Source organism: Bombina bombina, chromosome 4 (genome assembly GCF_027579735.1).
Source record: "Bombina bombina isolate aBomBom1 chromosome 4, aBomBom1.pri, whole genome shotgun sequence".
Lineage (NCBI taxonomy): Eukaryota > Metazoa > Chordata > Amphibia > Anura > Bombinatoridae > Bombina > Bombina bombina.
In genome coordinates, this window is record NC_069502.1 from 104868846 (window position 1) to 104889984 (window position 21139).

The 21139-nt window shown below is 37.8% G+C and overlaps 1 protein-coding gene across 1 annotated transcript in view; it reads right to left on the minus strand.

Annotated features, from left to right (window-relative positions):
• The window catches only part of LOC128656938 (cytochrome P450 2K6-like), a 400794-nt gene that overhangs the window by 364774 nt on the left and 14881 nt on the right, over positions 1-21139 (minus strand). Inside the window, exon 3 of the mRNA XM_053711116.1 lies at positions 951-1100. Coding sequence (XP_053567091.1) covers positions 951-1100 — 150 coding nt within the window. The remainder of the gene's footprint in view (positions 1-950; positions 1101-21139) is intronic.

Consider the following 21139-nt stretch of genomic DNA (forward strand, 5'->3'; position numbering starts at 1 on the left):
TATTTTTATTGCTCTCACGCTAACTGTGCTCAAAGTTTTACATTTTAACATACCTGGGCTTGCATACATATTAAAAGTTGAAAGTAAAATTTAGAGCACAAGCGAAAGGTCAGGGGTGATAGCATCAGGACTTCAGATATTGTGACTGCGCTTACTTCTTCCCATAGACTTTAATGGGACAGGCTACTAAAAAAAATAACATTTATCAATTGTGAACTAACCCAACTCTGCACTAGACCAACAGAGCTAAACCCGAAGAAAAAAAGAAATACTTTAGATTCCTTCACATATAAGGAAACATAATTTTTATTAATAGATATTTCTCTCGCTCTATATATATGACTATTTTTTTGTAAAATATCTATGCACATTTAAAGATATATATTAGCGCTTTCCAGTCGAACACCTTGTCACCTACCATATCCCCTTAAACCCTTATAAAACTTTTTTTTATTAATATTTAATTGATATTTTTTTAAGTAAATAACTATTTTATTTATGAGTGTAATACTTTATTTAAATATGTTTTGGATGTGTTTTGAACACTTTTTTAATTACCACTAAAATTATTGACTGTTTATGATCTAATTAATGATCTCTTTATGTTGGTGTCTAATTATCTTCTAATTAAATTATTATTTTATACCTAAGTGAGAATGTGATTATGGTGAACATTTTTGCACCCCTCACAATCTAAAAGTACATTCAGGTTTTATCACAGTACAATTGTTTAATCCAAAAGTCAAACTGTAACTGAAAAATGCCTATGTTTTCAAACAAGTAAACAAATGAGTGAATAGACTCATTTATTGTACATAATTATTGCCATAAACTATTTGACATTCAAATGATTCAGTTTGAATAGAAATAGAGGTTTCAGAATTACAAACAAATTATATCCTGTTCAAACATCTTGTAAAATGTGTAAACAAAGATGAAAATGTACTGACCACTAAAAGATTCAATCTTCTGAATTAAGAAATCACTTTCTTCATTAACTTTTTCTTCCAGAGATTGTTTTCCCATTCCCATATCTCGTAATGTTGAAAGAGTAAATCTCCTCATGACTTTCCAATTCTCCCCGCTGGCAAAAAGAACACCTGAAATAAAATAAAAATATAATTAATTGGAATAGTGACTGATTACATTTACAAATCAATGGCAGTGCTATTTATGTGCAATATCCATACAAACTATACCCTATTCTACTTAGAAAAATAACTACAGATTGCAGAAATACCTACATAAGCAAAAGAAAAAAACTTAAAATACAAATAAAAAAACAAACACATTTTTGTGATTTTTTTTTAATATTGTGTAGTAATTGAGAATCAATAATTTAATAATTTTGTATACTTTAGTTATGTTAATAAATAAAATGTAATAACTGAAAATTAGAATAAACTACTTTTTTTGTAGGAATAAAATATTTAAAATAAATATATTAGATACATTTTACAACCATGTACAATTCTGATTTTTCATTGTTGTAACACATTTTGAGAATTTAAGCAATATATAATTTAGACTTAGCCCAGCTGCAGCCCTCTTTGACATTCTTTTTATCCATATCTTTTTTCACTGCTGTCACTATCGTGGAATAAACAGTATTGCTTTGAGCTCTGCCTGGACTTTCCTTTCCTATACATACAAATATCTATCTATCTATCTATCTATCTATCTATCTATCTATCTATCTATCTATATACATATATATATATATATATATATATATATATATATATATATATATATATATATATATGTTTTGACAATGCATGCATACTCATTATCCATGTCCAAACTTACGTAGCTTAGCAAAAAAATAAAAAAAATAAAAAATCAGAAAATACAAAAAAATACATCCTATATAGAATTGCACAATATGAAATATATTTTACACTAATTTCCTATTTAGTTTTATTAGTTTAGAGAAATACAATATCTATGAACTTATGAAATTAACACATAGGTGATTGATATTATTGTGATGGCATTCATTATTCGTTAGAGAAAGGAATGTCAAATATGACTGCGAGCTGCAGAATTCAACAATTTTTAATCCACAATTCTTATTAGTCCAAACGTGCCCCACACAAATAAATATCTGTTAAAATTCAGATATTTTTTGTATTTCACTTTTACATTTAGCAGTCTGGCACCAAAAATAGTGGAATTCTGCAGAACGCAGCCATATTCGGCATTCCTTTCTATAATGAACAGGGAATGGCACAGGGGTGTGTGCATTGCTTACAGGGCAGTGCACTTTTTAACAATAGCATATGTTCACATTTTCAAAGTGAAAATTTTATAAGTGAGGCACTAATTTTTAAGAATTATACAAGAATTACACTCAATACTCTCCACACTGCTGGTTACTAACTAAAAAACTGCCTACTGACATCTGCTAAGGAATGCTAAGTTTACCTACTGTCTCTTCTGCTTTCAGGTATGTGAATTAAGGCCCTGCATTGAAATCCTGCTATTCCCTGCTTTTCTGTCATTTTACTCCAAGTCTGTCTTTTTGGTATGTGAATTAAGGCACTGCATTGAAATCCTGCTATTCCCTGCTTTTCTGTCATTTTACTCCAAGTCTCTCTTTTTGCTATGTGAATTAAGGTCCTGCATTGAAATCCTGCTATTCCCTGCTTTTCTGTCATTTTACTCCAAGTCTCTCTTTTTGGTATGTGAATTAAGGCACTGCATTGAAATCCTGCTATTCCCTGCTTTTCTGTCATTTTACTCCAAGTCTCTCTTTTTGCTATGTGAATTAAGGTCCTGCATTGAAATCCTGCTATTCCCTGCTTTTCTGTCATTTTACTCCAAGTCTCTCTGTGTATATGTATATTGAGCACATGAATTTAGGCTTTTAAAATTGTCCTGCATTTATTGTAATTATTTTTTCCAATGTCTCAATTCTAATGTCTAGTTAATTGCCATGTGATGCTCAATCCTTATCAATACTTGCTATAATTCTAAAATTTATAGTTGACTTATGTCACAGTTTTAACCCCCTCCAAATTGTATTGTCTGTTTACTTAACTCATCTCACCCTGACCAGATTCTAACATTCCAATTGACCTTACCAACTGTCTTTGATTAGCAATCAACTAAATTTAATGGACTCAGCTGACTGCCCTACCTGTATATATTTCAGACTAGTTTGGGGAAGTGCATTGCACAGGGGCGTGTGCATTGCTTACAGGGCAGTGCACTTTTTAACAATAGCATATGTTCACATTTTCAAAGTGAACATTTTATAAGTGAGGCACTAATTTTGAAGAATTATACAAGAATTACACTCAATACTCTCCACACTTCTGGTTACTAACTAACAAATTGCCTACTGACATCTGCTAAGGAATGTTGAGTTAACCTACTGTCTCTTCTGCTTTCAGGTATGTGATTTAAGGCCCTGCATTGAAATCCTGCTATTCCCTGATTTTCTGTCATTTTACTCCAAGTCTCTCTGTGTATATGTATATTGAGCACACAAATTTAGGCTGTTAAAATTAAGTCCTACATTTATTGTAATGATTTTTCCCAATGTCTCAATTCTAATGTCTAGTTAATTGCCATGTGATGCTCAATCCTTCGCCTTTCTGTGTTGGGCTGATTTAAACAACTGTAGGAATCTCTCGGACTGGCCTTTGTGGCAGCCTGGTCCGGCGGAGCTATTCCCCAATCAACAAGCCACGCAACAAGCCTGTTTAGGCAGAACCGGCGTAGGGTAAACCTATTTGTATAGAACTGGTTTGTCTGTGACCATTTTTGGCCTTATTACCCTAAATGACGGCTTCCTAGCATGATGGATCATAAGAGACCCAATCTGCGATACCAGGCTATTAGCATCCAAGGTGGATATTTTGTTTTATCTCATCTTCTCAATGGGATATATATCAAGTACGATCTTTTTATTTTACCAACTGCGGCAGGACTGTACAAATTCATGCAACCTATAATATTTAAAACTTGCACTATGACATGCTAGTATACTATGTTGTTAGGCTTTCTTATTTTTCAGAGAGAAATGATGGAGACTTTAAGGTAAAACTCTTCATATTTGAGTATGTTTATTGTAAATTTTATATCTATAGAAATCCAATAAGCTTTAAGAAGTTCTATTTAATTATTTGCATTCTAGAACAGTGGTAGGGATCTAGAGACCAGCAGTTCTTACTTATTAACTATATACCAGTTGCTAGCCTAAGATATAAGTTTTTTAGACTATTGCCTACATTACTGTTCTGCATCAGTAATCTGACCTTGTGTATAGACCTAAAAGAGACGTATGAATAAGAGTTTGTAGGTTTCATGTCTAGCTACCTAATGGTAAATTGCATTTATGGTTGCTATTGCCTAATGCCCATCTTAGCTATAATAGTTTTGCCCATGGCGCTGATCAACATATGTGTAGAATAATATTATGGGTCTGGCATTCACCACTCTGCCCCCCCTCCCCCCCTTCTGGCAGAGTTTCGTAGCCTCTGCTCTGTCCGAGGAGCCGGTTAACACTTTCTCCCATATATGTAATAAAAGGCTCTTCGGGCCCTAAACACAACAGAAAAAGTATCTATACTTATGTACTTTATTATGTGTAATCTGGAATGTCTACTAAAGATTACTAAGCATATCCTGATTCCGGGTACCTGACCAGAAATGTAAATATTATTAGAGTAATTTTTGTATAAAATGTTTAGACTTTTTGTCCTATTATGTTTGCATTCTTTTCTGAGGACTACCTGGACATTGTATTCAAGCCAAATTATCCTAACGTGCTGTCAACTGACACTATCACAGTTAGACTTTGGTGTCATCCACGCTTCCAAAAAATGTGCTTCCGCCAGTGGAGCTAGCAATCCTTATGACACAGCAAACCTTTAAAAATTCAAATGGGGAACAGAAAAGATTGGCTGCCAGGACAACCGCGTGGGTATGGGTATGGTATTGTGTTTACCATGTTGTCAACTTTTGAGAAGCTCTTTGTGCCTTTATTTGCCATGTATGTAACAATGTGCTATGTTTCCTCAATAAAAAAATAAAATATAAAAAAAAAAAAAAATACTTGCTATAACTCTAAAATGTATAGTTGCCTTATGTCACAGTTTTAACCCCCTCCAAATTGTATTGTCTGTTTACTTAATCATCTCACCCTGCCCTTCTCTTCACTCACATTTTCTTCATTTGAAGCACAAATGATTAGATTATTTTCTCCCCTCTCTATACGTGTTGCAGTCATATACCGCCCCCCTGGCTCCCCAACTCAATTTTTAGATCACTTTGCTGCCTGGCTTCCTTATTTCGCTTTCTCAGACACCCCTGCCCTCATTCTTGGTGACTTTAACATCCATCTTGACAATCCCACTGCCTCCTCTGCAAAACAACTTCTTCAACTCACTTCCTCTTTCAGCCTGTCACAATGGACTGACTCTCCCACTCACAAAGATGGTCATTCCCTTGATCTGACTTTCGATGCACTCTTTCAAATTTAACAAACTTCCCTTTCCTCTCTCTGACCATCATCTCCTAACTTGCAACATCACTTCCCTACCTACAACTCTCCCTCCCTCTACCCCTCACACCAAACTTCACAGAAGCACTAAGTCACTAGATCTGCATCAGCTCGCTAGCTCTCTCCAACCTCTCCTCTCATACATCACCTCCTTTTCCTGCCCTGACCAATCTATCTGCCAGTATAATTCCACCCTTACATCGGTCATTGACACTCCTCCCCCTCCAACCTTAGCTCAGAAACCACACTCTCATCCTCAGCCCTGGCATACTCCTCTGATACGATACCTACGCAGATGCTCCCGTACTGCTGAGTGACATTGGAGGAAATCTCGGAGTTTAGCTGACCATCTTCACTACAAGTTCATCCTAAACTCCTACTATTCTGCCCTTAATCTTTAGAAGCAACAATATTTTTCTAATCTCATCTCTACTCTTTCCTCTAAACCTAAACTTCTGTTCTCCACGTTCAACACTCTTCTCCGCCCACCCCCACCTCCTAACACAACCTCTCTCTCAGCTCAAGATTTAGCCAGCCACTTCAACAACAAAATTGACTCCATCAGAAGTGAAATCAGCTCTCAACATACTTCCAATCTCCCACCCCCTCAAAAGCTCACGATCACCCAAAACCCAAATATCCAAAAATGCAGCTCTTTTGCCCCTGTTAATGAGGATGAAGTTTCTGCCCTTATACTGTCCTCCCACCTCACTACCTGTCCCCTCGACCCCATCCCCTCACAGCTACTCCCCTCCCTCTCTTCTATCCTCACCCCCATACTCACACACATTTTCAACCTCTCCCTCAGCACTGGTATATTTCCCTCATTTCTAAAATATGCACTGGTCACACCTATCCTCAAAAAACATTCCCTTGATGCAACCTCCCCTTCCAACTACTGCCCTATTTCCCTACTCCCTCTTGCCTCAAAGCTCCTCGAAAAGCTAGCTTATGCACATCTATCCCATTTCCTTACACTAAACTCTCTTCTTGACCCACTGCAATCTGGATTTCGTTCCCATCACTCTACAGAGACAGCAATTGTCAAGGTTACCAATGACCTACTTACAGCAAAATCCAAAGGCCACTTCTCTCTGCTTATCCTAATTGACCTGTCTGCAGCCTTTGACACTGTTGACCACCCTCTTCTGCTCCAAACCCTCCAATCCTTCGGCATCTGTGACACAGCTCTCTCGTGGTTCTCTTCCTATCTGACTAACCGTACATTTAGTGTAGCCTTCTCTGGAGCAACTTCTGCCCCGTTACCACTTTCTGTTGGGGTACCTCAAGGCTCTGTCCTTGATCCCCTTCTCTTTTCAATCTACACGTCGTCACTAGGTTCCTTAATAAAGTCCCATGGGTTTCAATACCATTTGTATGCCGATGACACCCAAATCTACCTCTCTGCACCAGACCTACCTCCTTCCTTACTAACCCGTGTCACTAACTGTCTTTCTCACATCTCATCTTGGATGTCCTCTCACTACCTTAAGCTAAATCTCTCCAAAAATGAACTCCTTATTTTTCCCCCTTCTTCCATTGTCTCCACCCTCAAAATTTCTATAACTGTTGATAATTCCATTATTACCCCTACCCCGATGTCTTGGGGTCACACTTGACTCAGATCTTACCTTCACTCCTCACATTCATTCTTTGGCTAAAGCCTGCCGCTTCCACCTTAAAAACATCGCTAAAATTAGACATTTCCTTACACAAGATACAACAAAGATTTTAATCCACTCTCTCATCCTTCCCGCCTCGACTACTGCAACTCCATCCTCTCTGGTCTACCTAGCTGCCGCATAGCTCCTTTACAATCCATTATGAATGCCTCTGCCAGGCTCATCTTCCTTACTCGTCGCTCTTCATCTGCTTCACCTCTCTGCCAATCCCTTCACTGGCTTCCTCTTGCCTCTAGGATTAAACATAAAATCCTCACCCTGACATATAAAGCTCTCAATTGCACTGCTCCCCCCTACATCTCAGAACTTGTCTCTAGATACTCTCTCTCCCGTCCCCTTCGATCAGCTCAGGATCTCCTCCTCTCCTCCTCTCTTGTTACTTCCTCACATTCCCGTTTACAGGACTTCTCCAGACTGGCCCCATCTTGTGGAATTTCCTGCCTCGCTCCATAAGACTCTCGCCTAGTTTTAACAGCTTCAAGCGCTCCCTAAAAACTTTACTATTTAGGGATGCATACAACCAACACTAACCTTTCCTAACTCCACTGCTTTCCCCTTGAACCCCTTAGAATGTAAGCCTATGGGCCCAGCTGTTTACAGATCGCTTCATAAGAGCCGACTACAACAGTGAAACTCTCGGCTGTGCCCTCTACCCACTTGACCCCTACAAAAGCTATCCTGTACACCGACTATGTTTACAGCGCTGCAGAATCTGTTGGCGCTCTACAAATTCCTAATAATAATAAAATGCTAAACTTTTATTATTGCCTAGTGATGATCACTTGACAGCTATAAGGACAAAAAACTCCCTTTTGAATAGTGGGAGCATCCTTTTTCATATGAGGTGTATGTGACATGATCACACAGCAAAATGATGTCACACACTGCTCTGCATCTCAAATGACGAGAGACCTCAAGTCCTTTCTCATCACCCAACTGCAGGTAAGGGAAACTGCTTTGTACAAGTGATTGTCTCTGTATCTTTCTTTGCATGGGGTAAATAATGCAGAGCAGACAGCAATGAACTTGTGAAAATGTTAAAGGTTTTCAGGGACTAATCTGTCAAATAAACTAAGGGATAAATTACTTGTTTTTTCCCCTGTGCAAAGAATTTATGTAGTCAGGTGATCATTAAAGGAAATATTACCCGTGATTTGCACCTTTAATTGATTGCTTCTTCTCTATGGAAGACGTTATTACTCTATGAGGTGCTTCTTCTCCATTGTTCCTGTTTTTCAGTATGCAGTGATTCCAGGACTGGTTAAGAGAGCTGCCTGAGTGATTGCAGAAAATCCTACTCATTTATTAAATTGTTATAGTTGGGACTTTTATAGGTCTTTCCCCTACATATATTGTCTGTATATATATATATATATATATATATATATATATATATATATATATATATATATATATATATATATATATATATATATATATATATATAAATATAAAAAATAATTATTTTTTTCTTTTTTGGGCTATTGTGTGCCTTTAAGCACCACCTTAGTTACGTTATCTTGTGTAGAACTTAAATAATACTGTAAAATAATTTTTGCATTAGAATTCCTCTACTGAGCATGGGTAATAAACTGACTGCAGGTAGAGCATATTTCTCCTAGCAATGCTACAAAGGAAAAGCTTCTCATTTGCTTTCCTGGAAAGACCACAGCCCCCTTGTGGGGCAGTGACAGGAAGTAATGGACCCTTACACAAATTAAACAAAAAAATAAATGAAATGTAAATTCTCTTAAAATGATGAATAATACATAATGCGATGATTAAGTATAATCTACTGAATGATTAAGTATAATCCACTGCTTAGTGCTTTTTTAATACAATATTAAAACAGACTGTTTTATATCCATTTCTATTTGTAACAAGGAAGTAGGTTGGAGGTGTTAGGATGGAAATGATTTCCTTTTCTGTCTTTTCAGTAATGTTGCAGTTTATTGAATAAAGTAAAACACAAAACAGGTCCACTTATAAGGGGCAGCTAAAAAGTCAGCAAGCACAGTTGTTATGTATACAACTACCTTAAAGGGATATGAAACCACAATCTTTTATGATTCAGATTGTACATGCAATTTTAAACAAATTTTCTAATTTACTTCTTTCATCAAATTTTTTTTTTTCTATTGTTATCTTTTGTTGTAAGCTCAGGAGCGTGCATGTGTCTGAAGCAGTGGCAGCAGTTTTTAAAGAATACAAGAACACTAGAAGGTCGGACTATATCATGTAGTGCTCCAGAAACCTACCTAAGTATCTCTTCAACAAAACACAACATGAATAACAAATGAGAACAAAGCAAGTTTGATAATAGAAGTAAACTGGAAGTTTTTTTTAAATGATACGTTCTGTTTGCATCATGAAATAATCTTTTGGGGTTTAGTATTCCTTAAAATAATAATAAAGGCATAATGCTGCCTTCTAAAGGCTATTTAACTTAGTAAACCCTTTGATCTGGCTTTAAATTGTGTTGTAAAAAAAGAAGGCATTGCATTAGCATATTAATATCTAACAGTCTACTGCTTACTCAGACTGGATTGACTGGATTGCTATTTATGGCTCCTGCGTTATCTCCTCTAGACCGAGGATTTTTGCATGTGTTTGGTAGCGTGTATGTTACCATTGGAAAGTAAAGTTATCGCACGAGCGCTAGCCCAGCATGTGCAAAAAGCAGAAGTCTGAATATCACGACCACGTTAACGTATTGCCCCGAAGTGCACTTACTTGACACAAAATACGAATATTTTACATTCCAGTGTTTTTGACATAGAGGAATATTTCATTAATACATATTTCTATATATTGACTAGATTACGAGTGGTGCGTTGAATACATGCTTCAGAAGGAGCGTTTTACAGGTTGAAAGTAAAAATGACCAATTGAGCGCAATTTAATATAACACACGCCAGGATAGAGTGACTTCAGACCTCTGATAAACTGTTCTGTTAGTTAAAAAACTGTCACACAACGCATCAAAAATGCATTAAAAAGTACAGTTACACTTATAATAACACTGCCTAATAAAAAATATTAAAAAAAATGCATTAAATAGGTATAAAGGCTCAAAGATTATTTATGTTTTTTTATTAGACATGTATACACATATAAACACATAAATTCATATGTATACATATAGAAGTGCATTGGAGCACTTTACAGTTAAAGGGACATTCTACACAGGTTTGCAAGCACCTTGTTTGGGATTATTGGGCTGCAGGCACCCTACTCCGTCTTGTGCCACCTCATGCAGGGCAAAAGACAAAAGTATTTTAAAAAAATACTTTCCCATAACAGTTGTAGGATGGCAGCAAACTCCTGCCAGAGAATCCTTTGGTGCTTCTATTGTGTAGCAGCATCCAATGATCAGGCTTTCACTTGTAAAATTCATGATGAGTGCTGTAGTTTTGTGCATGTGCAATGTGTCTGCCCGAGTGTCTCAGTCCATTTACACACACTGCTGGGTGCAACAAACCCACAAGAAGGAGGAAGAAGGAGGGAGGAGGAGTTTGGCGGCCATGTTAGGTCTGCTGAACAAATACATTTTCCCCAGAATACTGTAATCACTTTTGCCCTGCATGAGGTGGCACAGGACGGCGTTGGGGATGCCCACAGCACAACAATCCCAAACAAGGTGCTTGCAAACCCATGTAGACCGTCCCTTTAAGTAGATGAAAACATGTAAAATCATATTTATGCAATATTCATGTTTAGTAAAGTGTTTAACTATGTATTTAATGCAAATATTTCACATTTCAATGTTCTTCACAAAGATAAATGTATATCCTATATCTATCTATCTATCTATCTATCTATCTATCTATCTATCTATCTATCTATCTATCTATCTATCTATCTATCTATCTAGGTATAGACATATATATTACTAAAATAACATCATATATAGAAATATGTCATTATGAATAAATAGAACATAGGCCTAGATTTGGAGTTTGGCGGTAGCCGTGAAAACCAGCGTTAAAGGCTCCTAACGCTGGTTTTAGGCTACCGCCGGTATTTGGAGTCAGTCAAAAAAGGGTCTAATGCTCACTTTTCAGCCGCGACTTTTCCATACCGCAGATCCCCTTACGTCAATTGCGTATCCTATCTTTTCAATGGGATCTTTCTAACTCCGGTATTTAGAGTCGTGGCTGAAGTGAGCGTTAGAAATCTAACGACAAAACTCCAGTCGCAGAAAAAAGTCAGTAGTTAAGAGCTTTCTGGGCTAACGCCGGTTCATAAAGCTCTTAACTGCTGTGCCCTAAAGTACACTAACACCCATAAACTACCTATGTACCCCTAAACCGAGGCCCCCCCACATCGCCGACACTCGATTACATTTTTTTAACCCCTAATCTGCCGACCGCCACCTACGTTATCCTTATGTACCCCTAATCTGCTGCCCCTAAGACCGCCGACCCCTATATTTATTAACCCCTAATCTGCCCCCCATAACGTCGCCGCCAGCTACCTACACTTATTAACCCCTAATCTGCCGTCCGCACGCCGCCGCCAGCTACATTATAGCTATGTACCCCTAATCTGCTGCCCTAACATCGCCGACCCCTATATTATATTTATTAACCCCTAACCTGCCCCCCACAACGTCGCAGCCAAATACCTACAATAATTAACCCCTAATCTGCTGACCGCAAAGAGCCGCCACCTACATTATAGCTATGTACCCCTAATCTGCTGCCTCTAACACCGCCGACCCCTATATTATATTTATTAACCCCTAATCTGCTCTCCCTAACATCGCCGACACCTAACTTCAATTATTAACCCCTAATCTGCCGACCGAATCTCGCCGCTATTCTAATAAATGTATTAACCCCTAAAGCTAAGTCTAACCCTAACACTAACACCACCTAAGTTAAATATAATTTAAATCTAACAAAATTAATTAACTCTTATTAAATAAATTATTCCTATTTAAAGCTAAATACTTACCTGTAAAATAAATCCTAATATAGCTACAATATAAATTATAATTATATTATAGCTATTTTAGGATTAATATTTATTTTACAGGTAACTTTGTATTTATTTTAACCAGGTACAATAGCTATTAAATAGTTAAGAACTATTTAATAGCTAAAATAGTTAAAATAATTACAAAATTACCTGTAAAATACATCCTAACCTAAGTTACAATTAAACCTAACACTACACTATCAATAAATTAATTAAATACAATACCTACAATTACCTACACTTAAACCTAACACTACACTATCAATAAATTAATTAAATACAATACCTACAAATAACTACAATGAAATAAACTAACTAAAGTACAAAAAATAAAAAAGAACTAAGTTACAAAAAATAAAAAAATATTTACAAACATAAGAAAAATATTACAACAATTTTAAACTAATTACACCTACTCTAAGCCCCTTAATAAAATAACAAAGCCCCCCAAAATAAAAAATGCCCTACCCTATTCTAAATTACAAAAGTTCAAAGCTCTTTTACCTTACCAGCCCTGAACAGTTCCCTTTGCGTGGCATGCCCCAAAGAATTCAGCTCTTTTGCCTGTAAAAAAAAACATACACTACCCCCCCACATTACAACCCACCACCCACATACCCCTAATCTAACCCAAACCCCCCTTAAATAAACCTAACACTAAGCCCCTGAAGATCTTCCTACCTTATCTTCACCTCACCGGGTATCACCGATCGGTCCTGGCTCCAAAATCTTCATCTAAGCCCAAGCGGGGGCTAGACATCCATCATCCGACGGCTGAAGATGTCCAGAAGAGGCTCCAAAGTCTTCATCCTATCCGGGAAGAAGAGTAGATACGGACCGACAACCATCATCTTCCAAGCGGCATCTTCTATCTTCATCCGATGAGGACCGGCTCCATCTTGAAGACCTCCACCGCGGACCCATCTTCTTCCGACGATGACTTCCCGACGAATTACGGTTCCTTTAAGGGACGTCATCCAAGATGGCGTCCCTCGAATTCTGATTGGCTGATAGGATTCTATCAGCCAATCGGAATTAAGGTAGGAAAATTCTGATTGGCTGATGGAATCAGCCAATCAGAATCAAGTTCAATCCGATTGGCTGATCCGATCAGCCAATCAGATTGAGCTCGCATTCTATTGGCTGATCGGAACAGCCAAAAGAATGTGAGCTCAATCTGATTGGCTGATTGAATCAGCCAATCGGATTGAACTTGATTCTGATTGGCTGATTCCATCAGCCAATCAGAATTTTCCTACCTTATTCTATCTTCATCCATCCGGCGCGGAGCAGGTCCATCTTCAAGACATCCGACGCGGAGCATCCTCTTCCAACGACATCCAACGACTGATTGACAGTTCCTTTAAATGACGTCATCCAAGATGGCGTCCCTTTAATTCTGATTGGCTGATAGAATTCTATTAGCCAATCGGAATTAAGGTAGGAAAAATCCTATTGGCTGATATTAAGGGGGTTTTGGGTGTGTTTTAGAGTAGGGTTGGGTGTGTTGGTGGTAGGTTTTAATGTTGGGGGGGTATTGTACTTTTTTTTCAGGTTAAAGAGCTGATTACTTAGGGGCAATGCCCCGCAAAAGGCCCTTTTAAGGGCTATTTGTAATTTAGTATAGGGTAGGGATTTTTATTATTTTGGGGGGATTTTTATTTTATTAGGGGGATTAGATTAGGTGTAATTAGTTTAAAAAACTTGTAATTATTTTATTGTTTTCTGTAATTCAGTGTTTGTTTGTTTTTCATACTTTAGATAATTTTATTTAATTTAATTTAATTGTATTTAGTTTAGGTAATTCATTTAATAATAGTGTAGTGTTAGGTGTAATTGTAACTTAGGTTAGGTTTTATTTTACAGGTACTTTTGTATTTATTTTAGCTAGGTAGTTATTAAATAGTTAATAACTATTCTACCTAGTTAAAATAAATACAAAGTTGCCTGTAAAATAAAAATAAATCCTAAAATAGCTATAATGTAACGATTAGTTATTTAGGTAAGTATTTAGTTTTAAATAGGAATAATTTATTTAATGCTATTTAGATTAATATAAATTATATTTAAGTTAGGGTGGTGTTAGGGTTAGACTTAGGTTTAGGGGTTAATAAATTTAATATAGTGGCAGCGACGTTGGGGGCGGTATATTAGGGGTTAATAAATATAATGTAGGTGGCGGCGGGGTCCTGGAGCGGCGGTTTAGGGGGTTAAACACTTTATTTAGTTGTGGCGGGGTCCAGGAACGGCAGTTTAGGGGTTAATAAGTATAATGTAGGTGGCGGCGGTGTAGGGGGGGCAGATTAGGGGTGTTTAGACTCGGGGTACATGTTAGGGTGTTAGGTGTAGATGTTCCCATATGAATCAATGGGATATCGGGCAGCAGCGAACATGAGCTTTCACTGCTTTCCGACTCCCATTGATTGCTATGACATCTGCCGCCTCCAGGGCGGTGGATTCAAAACCAGGTACGCTGGGCTGGAAAAGTGGCGAGTGTGCCTGCTAGTTATTTGATAACTAGCAAAAGTAGTCAGATTGTGCCGAACTTGCGTTCAGAACATCTGGAGTGAAGTAAGCATCAATCTATGTCGGACTGAGTCCGGCGGATCATATGTTATGTCACTAAATTCTACTTTTGCCGGTCTGTAGGGTTTGATAACTAAGGCGAATCAAGCTCGCCACAAATACGCTGCGGAATTCCAGCATATTTGCGGTTGACAGCTTTATAAATAGAGTCCTAAGAGTGTGTTATTATACGACCTGATTGGTAAAATGGATAATTTCCTCCTTGGGATGTATAGGCTCATTTATCCTTGAGGAGCTCAAAGTCCTTATTGAACCAAGGCCGAGACACAAGATGAAAACAAACCTCCAGGAGTTCAAAATGTTGAAAGCTTGGAGGGGCGGAGCCAACTGCCTAAGAAGCTGGTCGCACATCGCAAGATCTCCTGCTCTATAGCCCAATTTTTAAGATAAAAATATCGTCTAATATACAGCAACGCAGAAGACCCTGGTACATGACCTCTTACCAATCCAGCATGGGCACTAGCCTACTACACTTAATCCTATTTTGTGCCTTATAAAGCAGCCACTAACCCGCAATCTATGGGCGCTGTTTCAGGAGGATGGAACTAACAGCTTCAAGATTAGTAACTCATGTTACCTACGCATAGAACCCATCTTACTGATTCCAGTCATCGGAGCAGCCCTAACTGGTAAGCCTGTTGCATCTCTGCTGTGCTCTGTGATATTAGAAAATAAAAATGGCTGCCGACACAGATTGGGAGATGAGAGCTCGGGGCTTTATTGAGGCCTCCTTCCGGCTTTTGGAGAAGCAGATTCTTAAGCTTTATGCTACAGTTCCCCATAACCGCATCCCGTCTATACAAGTGGTACAAGGGTGAGGACTGGATAGTGGAGGAGAGGGTAGGTTGGTCTCTCCTGCCAATATATACACTGCTAAAGGGGAGATCAAGCCGCATGTCACACAACAGTATCAGGAGAGTCAGACCCACGCCAGGAAAATGGCGAAACAATGGAGACCTTATATCCCAATTGTATATAGAAACCTCTGCTCAACTGGCCCTGGCTGTAGCCCGGGATGGTCATCGGATCCCAGTCTATGGAGTGACTTCCAGCTGCAGCACCCACACACCTTAGGAGTGATCTTGGACGAGCCTCATTGCAGCTACAGGGATAAAAAGCTCTCTCCCGACTGTATACTCCAGCCAACTTAATGGGTTGATACAGCCTACTTACAAAGAACACTCAGGTTTGAGATCCAACATGAGGTAGAAAACGGACTTAGTGACTGTGGGCTGAGACCCTGGGGGACACATTAACCCTTACAGAGATTTCTGTCATGTTCAGCCCTGCAAAACAGCTCTTTTCCTAGCCTTACGGTCTGGAGTGGGGTAAAATATCCTCTCTTTTAGTAAGCCGCCCCACCGCTTTATCTCGCACCCAGGCTGCAAATTGCTTAGAGAGATCATAAGAGACAATGGACACTCTAACTCAGAAGTACACAATTGACTTATTTGCTTAATGCTTCTATGTTATATTGTAGTATTTTACAAATTTTACTTCCCAGCGGTCTGGTGTGGGGAAGAAAACCTGACTATATTGAAACATTAGATCACTCCATTATCCCCTATCCAGCTTCAAATATTGATAGAGGGCCAATGTGTGTTTTGCGATTTACTACAGGCTTACCCTTACCTCCATGACAGTTACTGTCTTAATGTTCCAGTTCATATCTCCTTGGGACTATTTAACCCTGTTTTACTTACATGGTTCAGCTGGTTCGTTTTCTACCAGATATCTTAGGCTCCTACTAATTTTTATTATTCTTTATCATTTTTGCTACTTTTAAAATACAGAATAAGGCACAAATATATCTACTCAATTTTGTGTTATATTGGGTTACAGTATCCTGCATGAAAGTTGATAATATACTTAACGATATTATTACATATATATTTAATGTGAGATGAGAAATGTATAGTCCACCTGCTGATTTGCCACATGGCAGTTGGTGCTATCTTTAGTACACTACAACTCAGCAGTTTGGTATTAGTGCTGAGTGTTAGACATTAGTAATTATCATATCCTGTTTACAAATGTATAAGTTACATATGAAAGCTGTTAGTTATAAATGCCCCCTCTGGAGGTCATCTCTTTAGCCTAGTATAGAACGCATATTAGGGTGTCAACGAGGATCCAGCTAATCGCTTATCGATTTCTTGTATGTATATCTCTTTCCTTACTCAACCTACATAGTTAATCGATACTGATGGTCGGAATAAAATTTGATATGTTGTCCCATACTATTCTGAATATTCCTAGGGGCTTGGGTGTCTGCGGCCGAGATGTCTGAGCCTCTCACTCCTATATTTATAGACATGGTAGGCAACATATATGCAGATAGAAGTCCACATGGCTAGTTGGGAAATCCCAACACTCCTCATATGCCCTTACAGATAGTTCCAGATTTGTGTTCACTATGTTCACTATCAAAGCCTACATACTACTATGTGCAACTTCTCACCTAAGTATTTACCATATTATTAATGCAGGCTGGTCCTGCATTTTGTATAGTTTTGATTTCCACCTTTCCAATTCTAACTGCACAGTAAAATAACAAAAAATTTTGAGGTTCCATCATTGAGATCCATAAGTGGATCCTCTAAATCAGATAGCCCTCTGTAAAATTCATTGCACTATAAGATGTGGGGTCCTGGAGAGGCCTCCTAAATGGAGTAGAGGGCTTTGTTCTTTTTATTGGCATGTCCTTTTTAAACTGTTCCATCTTCTACAGCAAACCTATAATTCACTATCCGCATACCATTTAGTCGGAAGATATTGCTCATTGTATATGTACTTATAATATGCCACTTAGGTTTAACACTTTTGTTATAACTATAGGATATACCTTGTTATAAGCATTCTTGGAATGCAACTGTATAATGCTGTAAAGCTAATTATGTATGCCATTTTTCCTCAATAAAAAATATTTTAAAAAAAATGTTGAAAGCTTGATCCTGCTTCCATCCAATGAATACGTCAGGCATGGCTTGCTTATGAATCAAGGTGAGAGCATCCTCTTTAGCCAGCACAAAAAGGTATTGGACGTTGTTACAACCAAATTTAGTTGTTGCTTGAACCAATGACAAATGCAGCCTTACAGAATGTTGCGGTGAGTGAAGACCGGGTATTTACTTTCAGGCACTTTAACAGGACCGGGACAACCGCCTCCGACGTCTTTTACTTTATAATACTCCTTCACATATAGTTGTATCTCCTTGCTCATAGAGACCCCGACTGTGATGGGTAAAGTATAGTTGCCTGTGTACTTATTCCTCCGGGCTTCTAAGAACCACTTTAGCTGTTTGTAAGTGTCAATCTATGCGCGTTTTGCCCCACAAGGCTGAGCGAAAGCAGGGGCCTCGTCAGGACTTTCGATCACCTGTGTCTCAAGGCTTTTGTTGGTTTGTAATGATAAAGGCGTGGTTACCTCAGTGCTTCCATTTCAATCATTGGTTGCTGAAGCCAAGCCTCTTACAATATTACCAAATTTTAGTCTAGAGAGAATATACCTGATACATTGTTTTTAAAGCAATTGCATTAAACTAGAACCAGCGTGCACCGTTATGCAAACATCTCTCCTTTTTATTATAACACTTAATAAAGTAGTCATATTGTATTTACATCAACATATTTAGAGAATAAAACACTTTTGTCTTGATTCTCTTTTACACTAGTTAAACACTTTCTATGAGCAGGAAAAATTATCGGTTCTCATTTACACATCAAAAGTTTTTCTGCAATAAGATTATTAGACTCATATTAAGATTACTGATTATCAGCCCAGAAAGGATACAAACTCAATTCTTTCATTTAGCCCATGTGCAGAACATGTATTTAGTATGTACATCCACCTAGCTTCTTTATTTAGAAGGCATTTGTTTTCATCTCCTCCCCTTCCATTTGTTATTCCTCTGTCTATTCCTACATATTTTAAAGACGCAGAACTGCTACTATGTACCTCTCTAAAGTGACGTGCTACACTCGTGTCCCTTTCATAGAGGATGTCATCCCTATGCTCCTGCACTCTGTCCTTAAACATCCGTTTCGTTTTTCCAACATAGAACAGAGGGCAGGAGCATTGTAAGAGATAGACAACCCCTACTGTATTACAGTTAGTGAAACATCTAATGTCAAAGTGTTTTAGCATATAGAGGCAATAGACACAGTGTCCACATGGATAGTTCCATTTAATCTCTTGATGTTTTTTTAACCAGTTACTATCTAAATCTGACCTTACAAATCATCTTTTAACTAACTTATCTTTAAGGTATGTTTTAATAGATTTTGAGAGTATCCCCTCTCATTAAATCTTTTGCACATCAGATCTGCATGATGTTCAAACTTGATATTAGAGGAACAATTTGCTTTAAGTCTTAAAAGTTGACTATATGGAATTCTCTTTTTAAGGGGTTCCGGGTGGCAACTGGATGCTTCCAGAATACTGTTTGTAGCTGTATTTTTACGATGGTTCTCTGTTGAAATGTGGTTGCCTTCTTTTTTGATAGAAATGTCAAAACAGGGCAGTTCTTTTACACTAAATGCGTATGTTAAAAGAATATTACGATTGTTTTTATTTAGTTTTGAAACAAATTCATGAAGACAGGCCATGGCGCCATCCCACAGCATGAAGATATCATCCACATATTTAATCCACGAGGAAACATGGGAGTAAACTATTTCACCAAACTGCTCAAATATATCCAACTCCCATGCTCCCAAGTGAAGACATGCATATGTTGGAGCACAAACTGCTCCCATGGCTGTCCCCCTGACCTGTCTATAAGTTGAATTGTCAAATTGGAAAACATTGTTTTCAAGAATAAAGTGTAGGAGATCAATGGTAAAGGCTGTGTACCTATCACTATCTGGTCATCTTGTTTTAAGGAACTGTTCACATGCTCTTATTCCTATCTCATGAGGTATGGACGAATACAAACTTTCCACATCTAGAGATACTAGAATTGTTTCAGATTTAACAGAAATGTCATCTAACTTTCTTAGGAGATCTGCAGTATCCTTAACATAGGAGGGGAGCGAGAGGAGGAAGGGCCTGAGAAAGCAATCCACATATTGACCAATATGTTCACAGATGCTACCAATCCCTGAAGCAATCAGCCTTCCAGGGGGATGCAACATGTTCTTATGAACTTTTGGGATTATATAGAATGTGGGCATTACTGGGCACATCGGGCATAGGAATTGGAACTCTTTTGGGGTAATTAGTTAATTTAGACTTCATTTGTACCATTGGATTTCTAGAGAGTCTCTCATATTGAGATTTATCATTAAGTTGTCTCTTCACCTCATTTAGATAGTATGACTCATCTAAGATAACTAGAATGCAGCCCTTGTCAGCTGGCTTAAAGATCACCCCTTTTGCTGTACTTAGTTCTTTTAATGATTGTCTTTGTTTAAAACTTAGATTATCTGACCAAATCCAGTCTTCAGGCATTTTTTCTATTTCTTTTTCAACTGCTTTAACCAACATTGAGACCGCAGGGACTTGTGCTATGGATGGCATGTATGTGGATTTTGGTTTTAAGTTAGTTCTAAAAGTATGATTTCCCTTTACAAGCCTCTCCCTATCTTCATTTTCATCAAGGAGGAATTTAAGAACACTGATAGTTTCCTCATCTTTTCTTTGTTCAGACTTATGTTTGTACATAGTGTGGTGTAGAACTATTTTTCTAGCAAAGAGGTGGAGATCTTTTACTAGTTAAAATGTATTTAGTTTATTTGAGGGACAACGTTAGTCCTTTCTTCAAAACTTCAATGTGGGTCAAATTTAATCTAAATGAGGAGAGATTAATAATTTGTAACTCACTTTCGATATTGGGAGTTAATACCCCTGAAAGGGTCTCCTTTGTGGTCTACCCTGTTCCTCTTCCCTGTCTAAAATTTCCCCCTCTCCCCCTCTGATTGCGTTGGGGGTATCTTCTCTCTTGGAGGTTTCTACCTCTCATCCCGCCTCCTCTTTCTCCCCCCCTCCTCCTCCTATATCTATGCCTTGGGATCCAGAGACTCCATCTTTTTTTGACATTCTTTCTGAGTCTATTTCTAGATCAGAGGCATCAGTGCTTGAATCATAGGAGCCCTTATCAAATTTATAGACATAAACCCTTTTATTTTGATAATCTTCTTAATCACAGTGTAATTTTCTACACTTTCTTACTTTTATTTCGGCTTGTAGTCTAGAAATATATGTTTTAGTTTCATTGTTTAATTTAGTGAAGTTAGGATCATTATCAAATGTATTAACTACTTGCAGTGCTTGTTCAACATCCTCTTTAATTTTATCATGTATTTTATTGTTCCTTCTAATCAACATGTCAATCATATCTAATGCACATGTAGATAGTTTTCCATTCCACTCTTC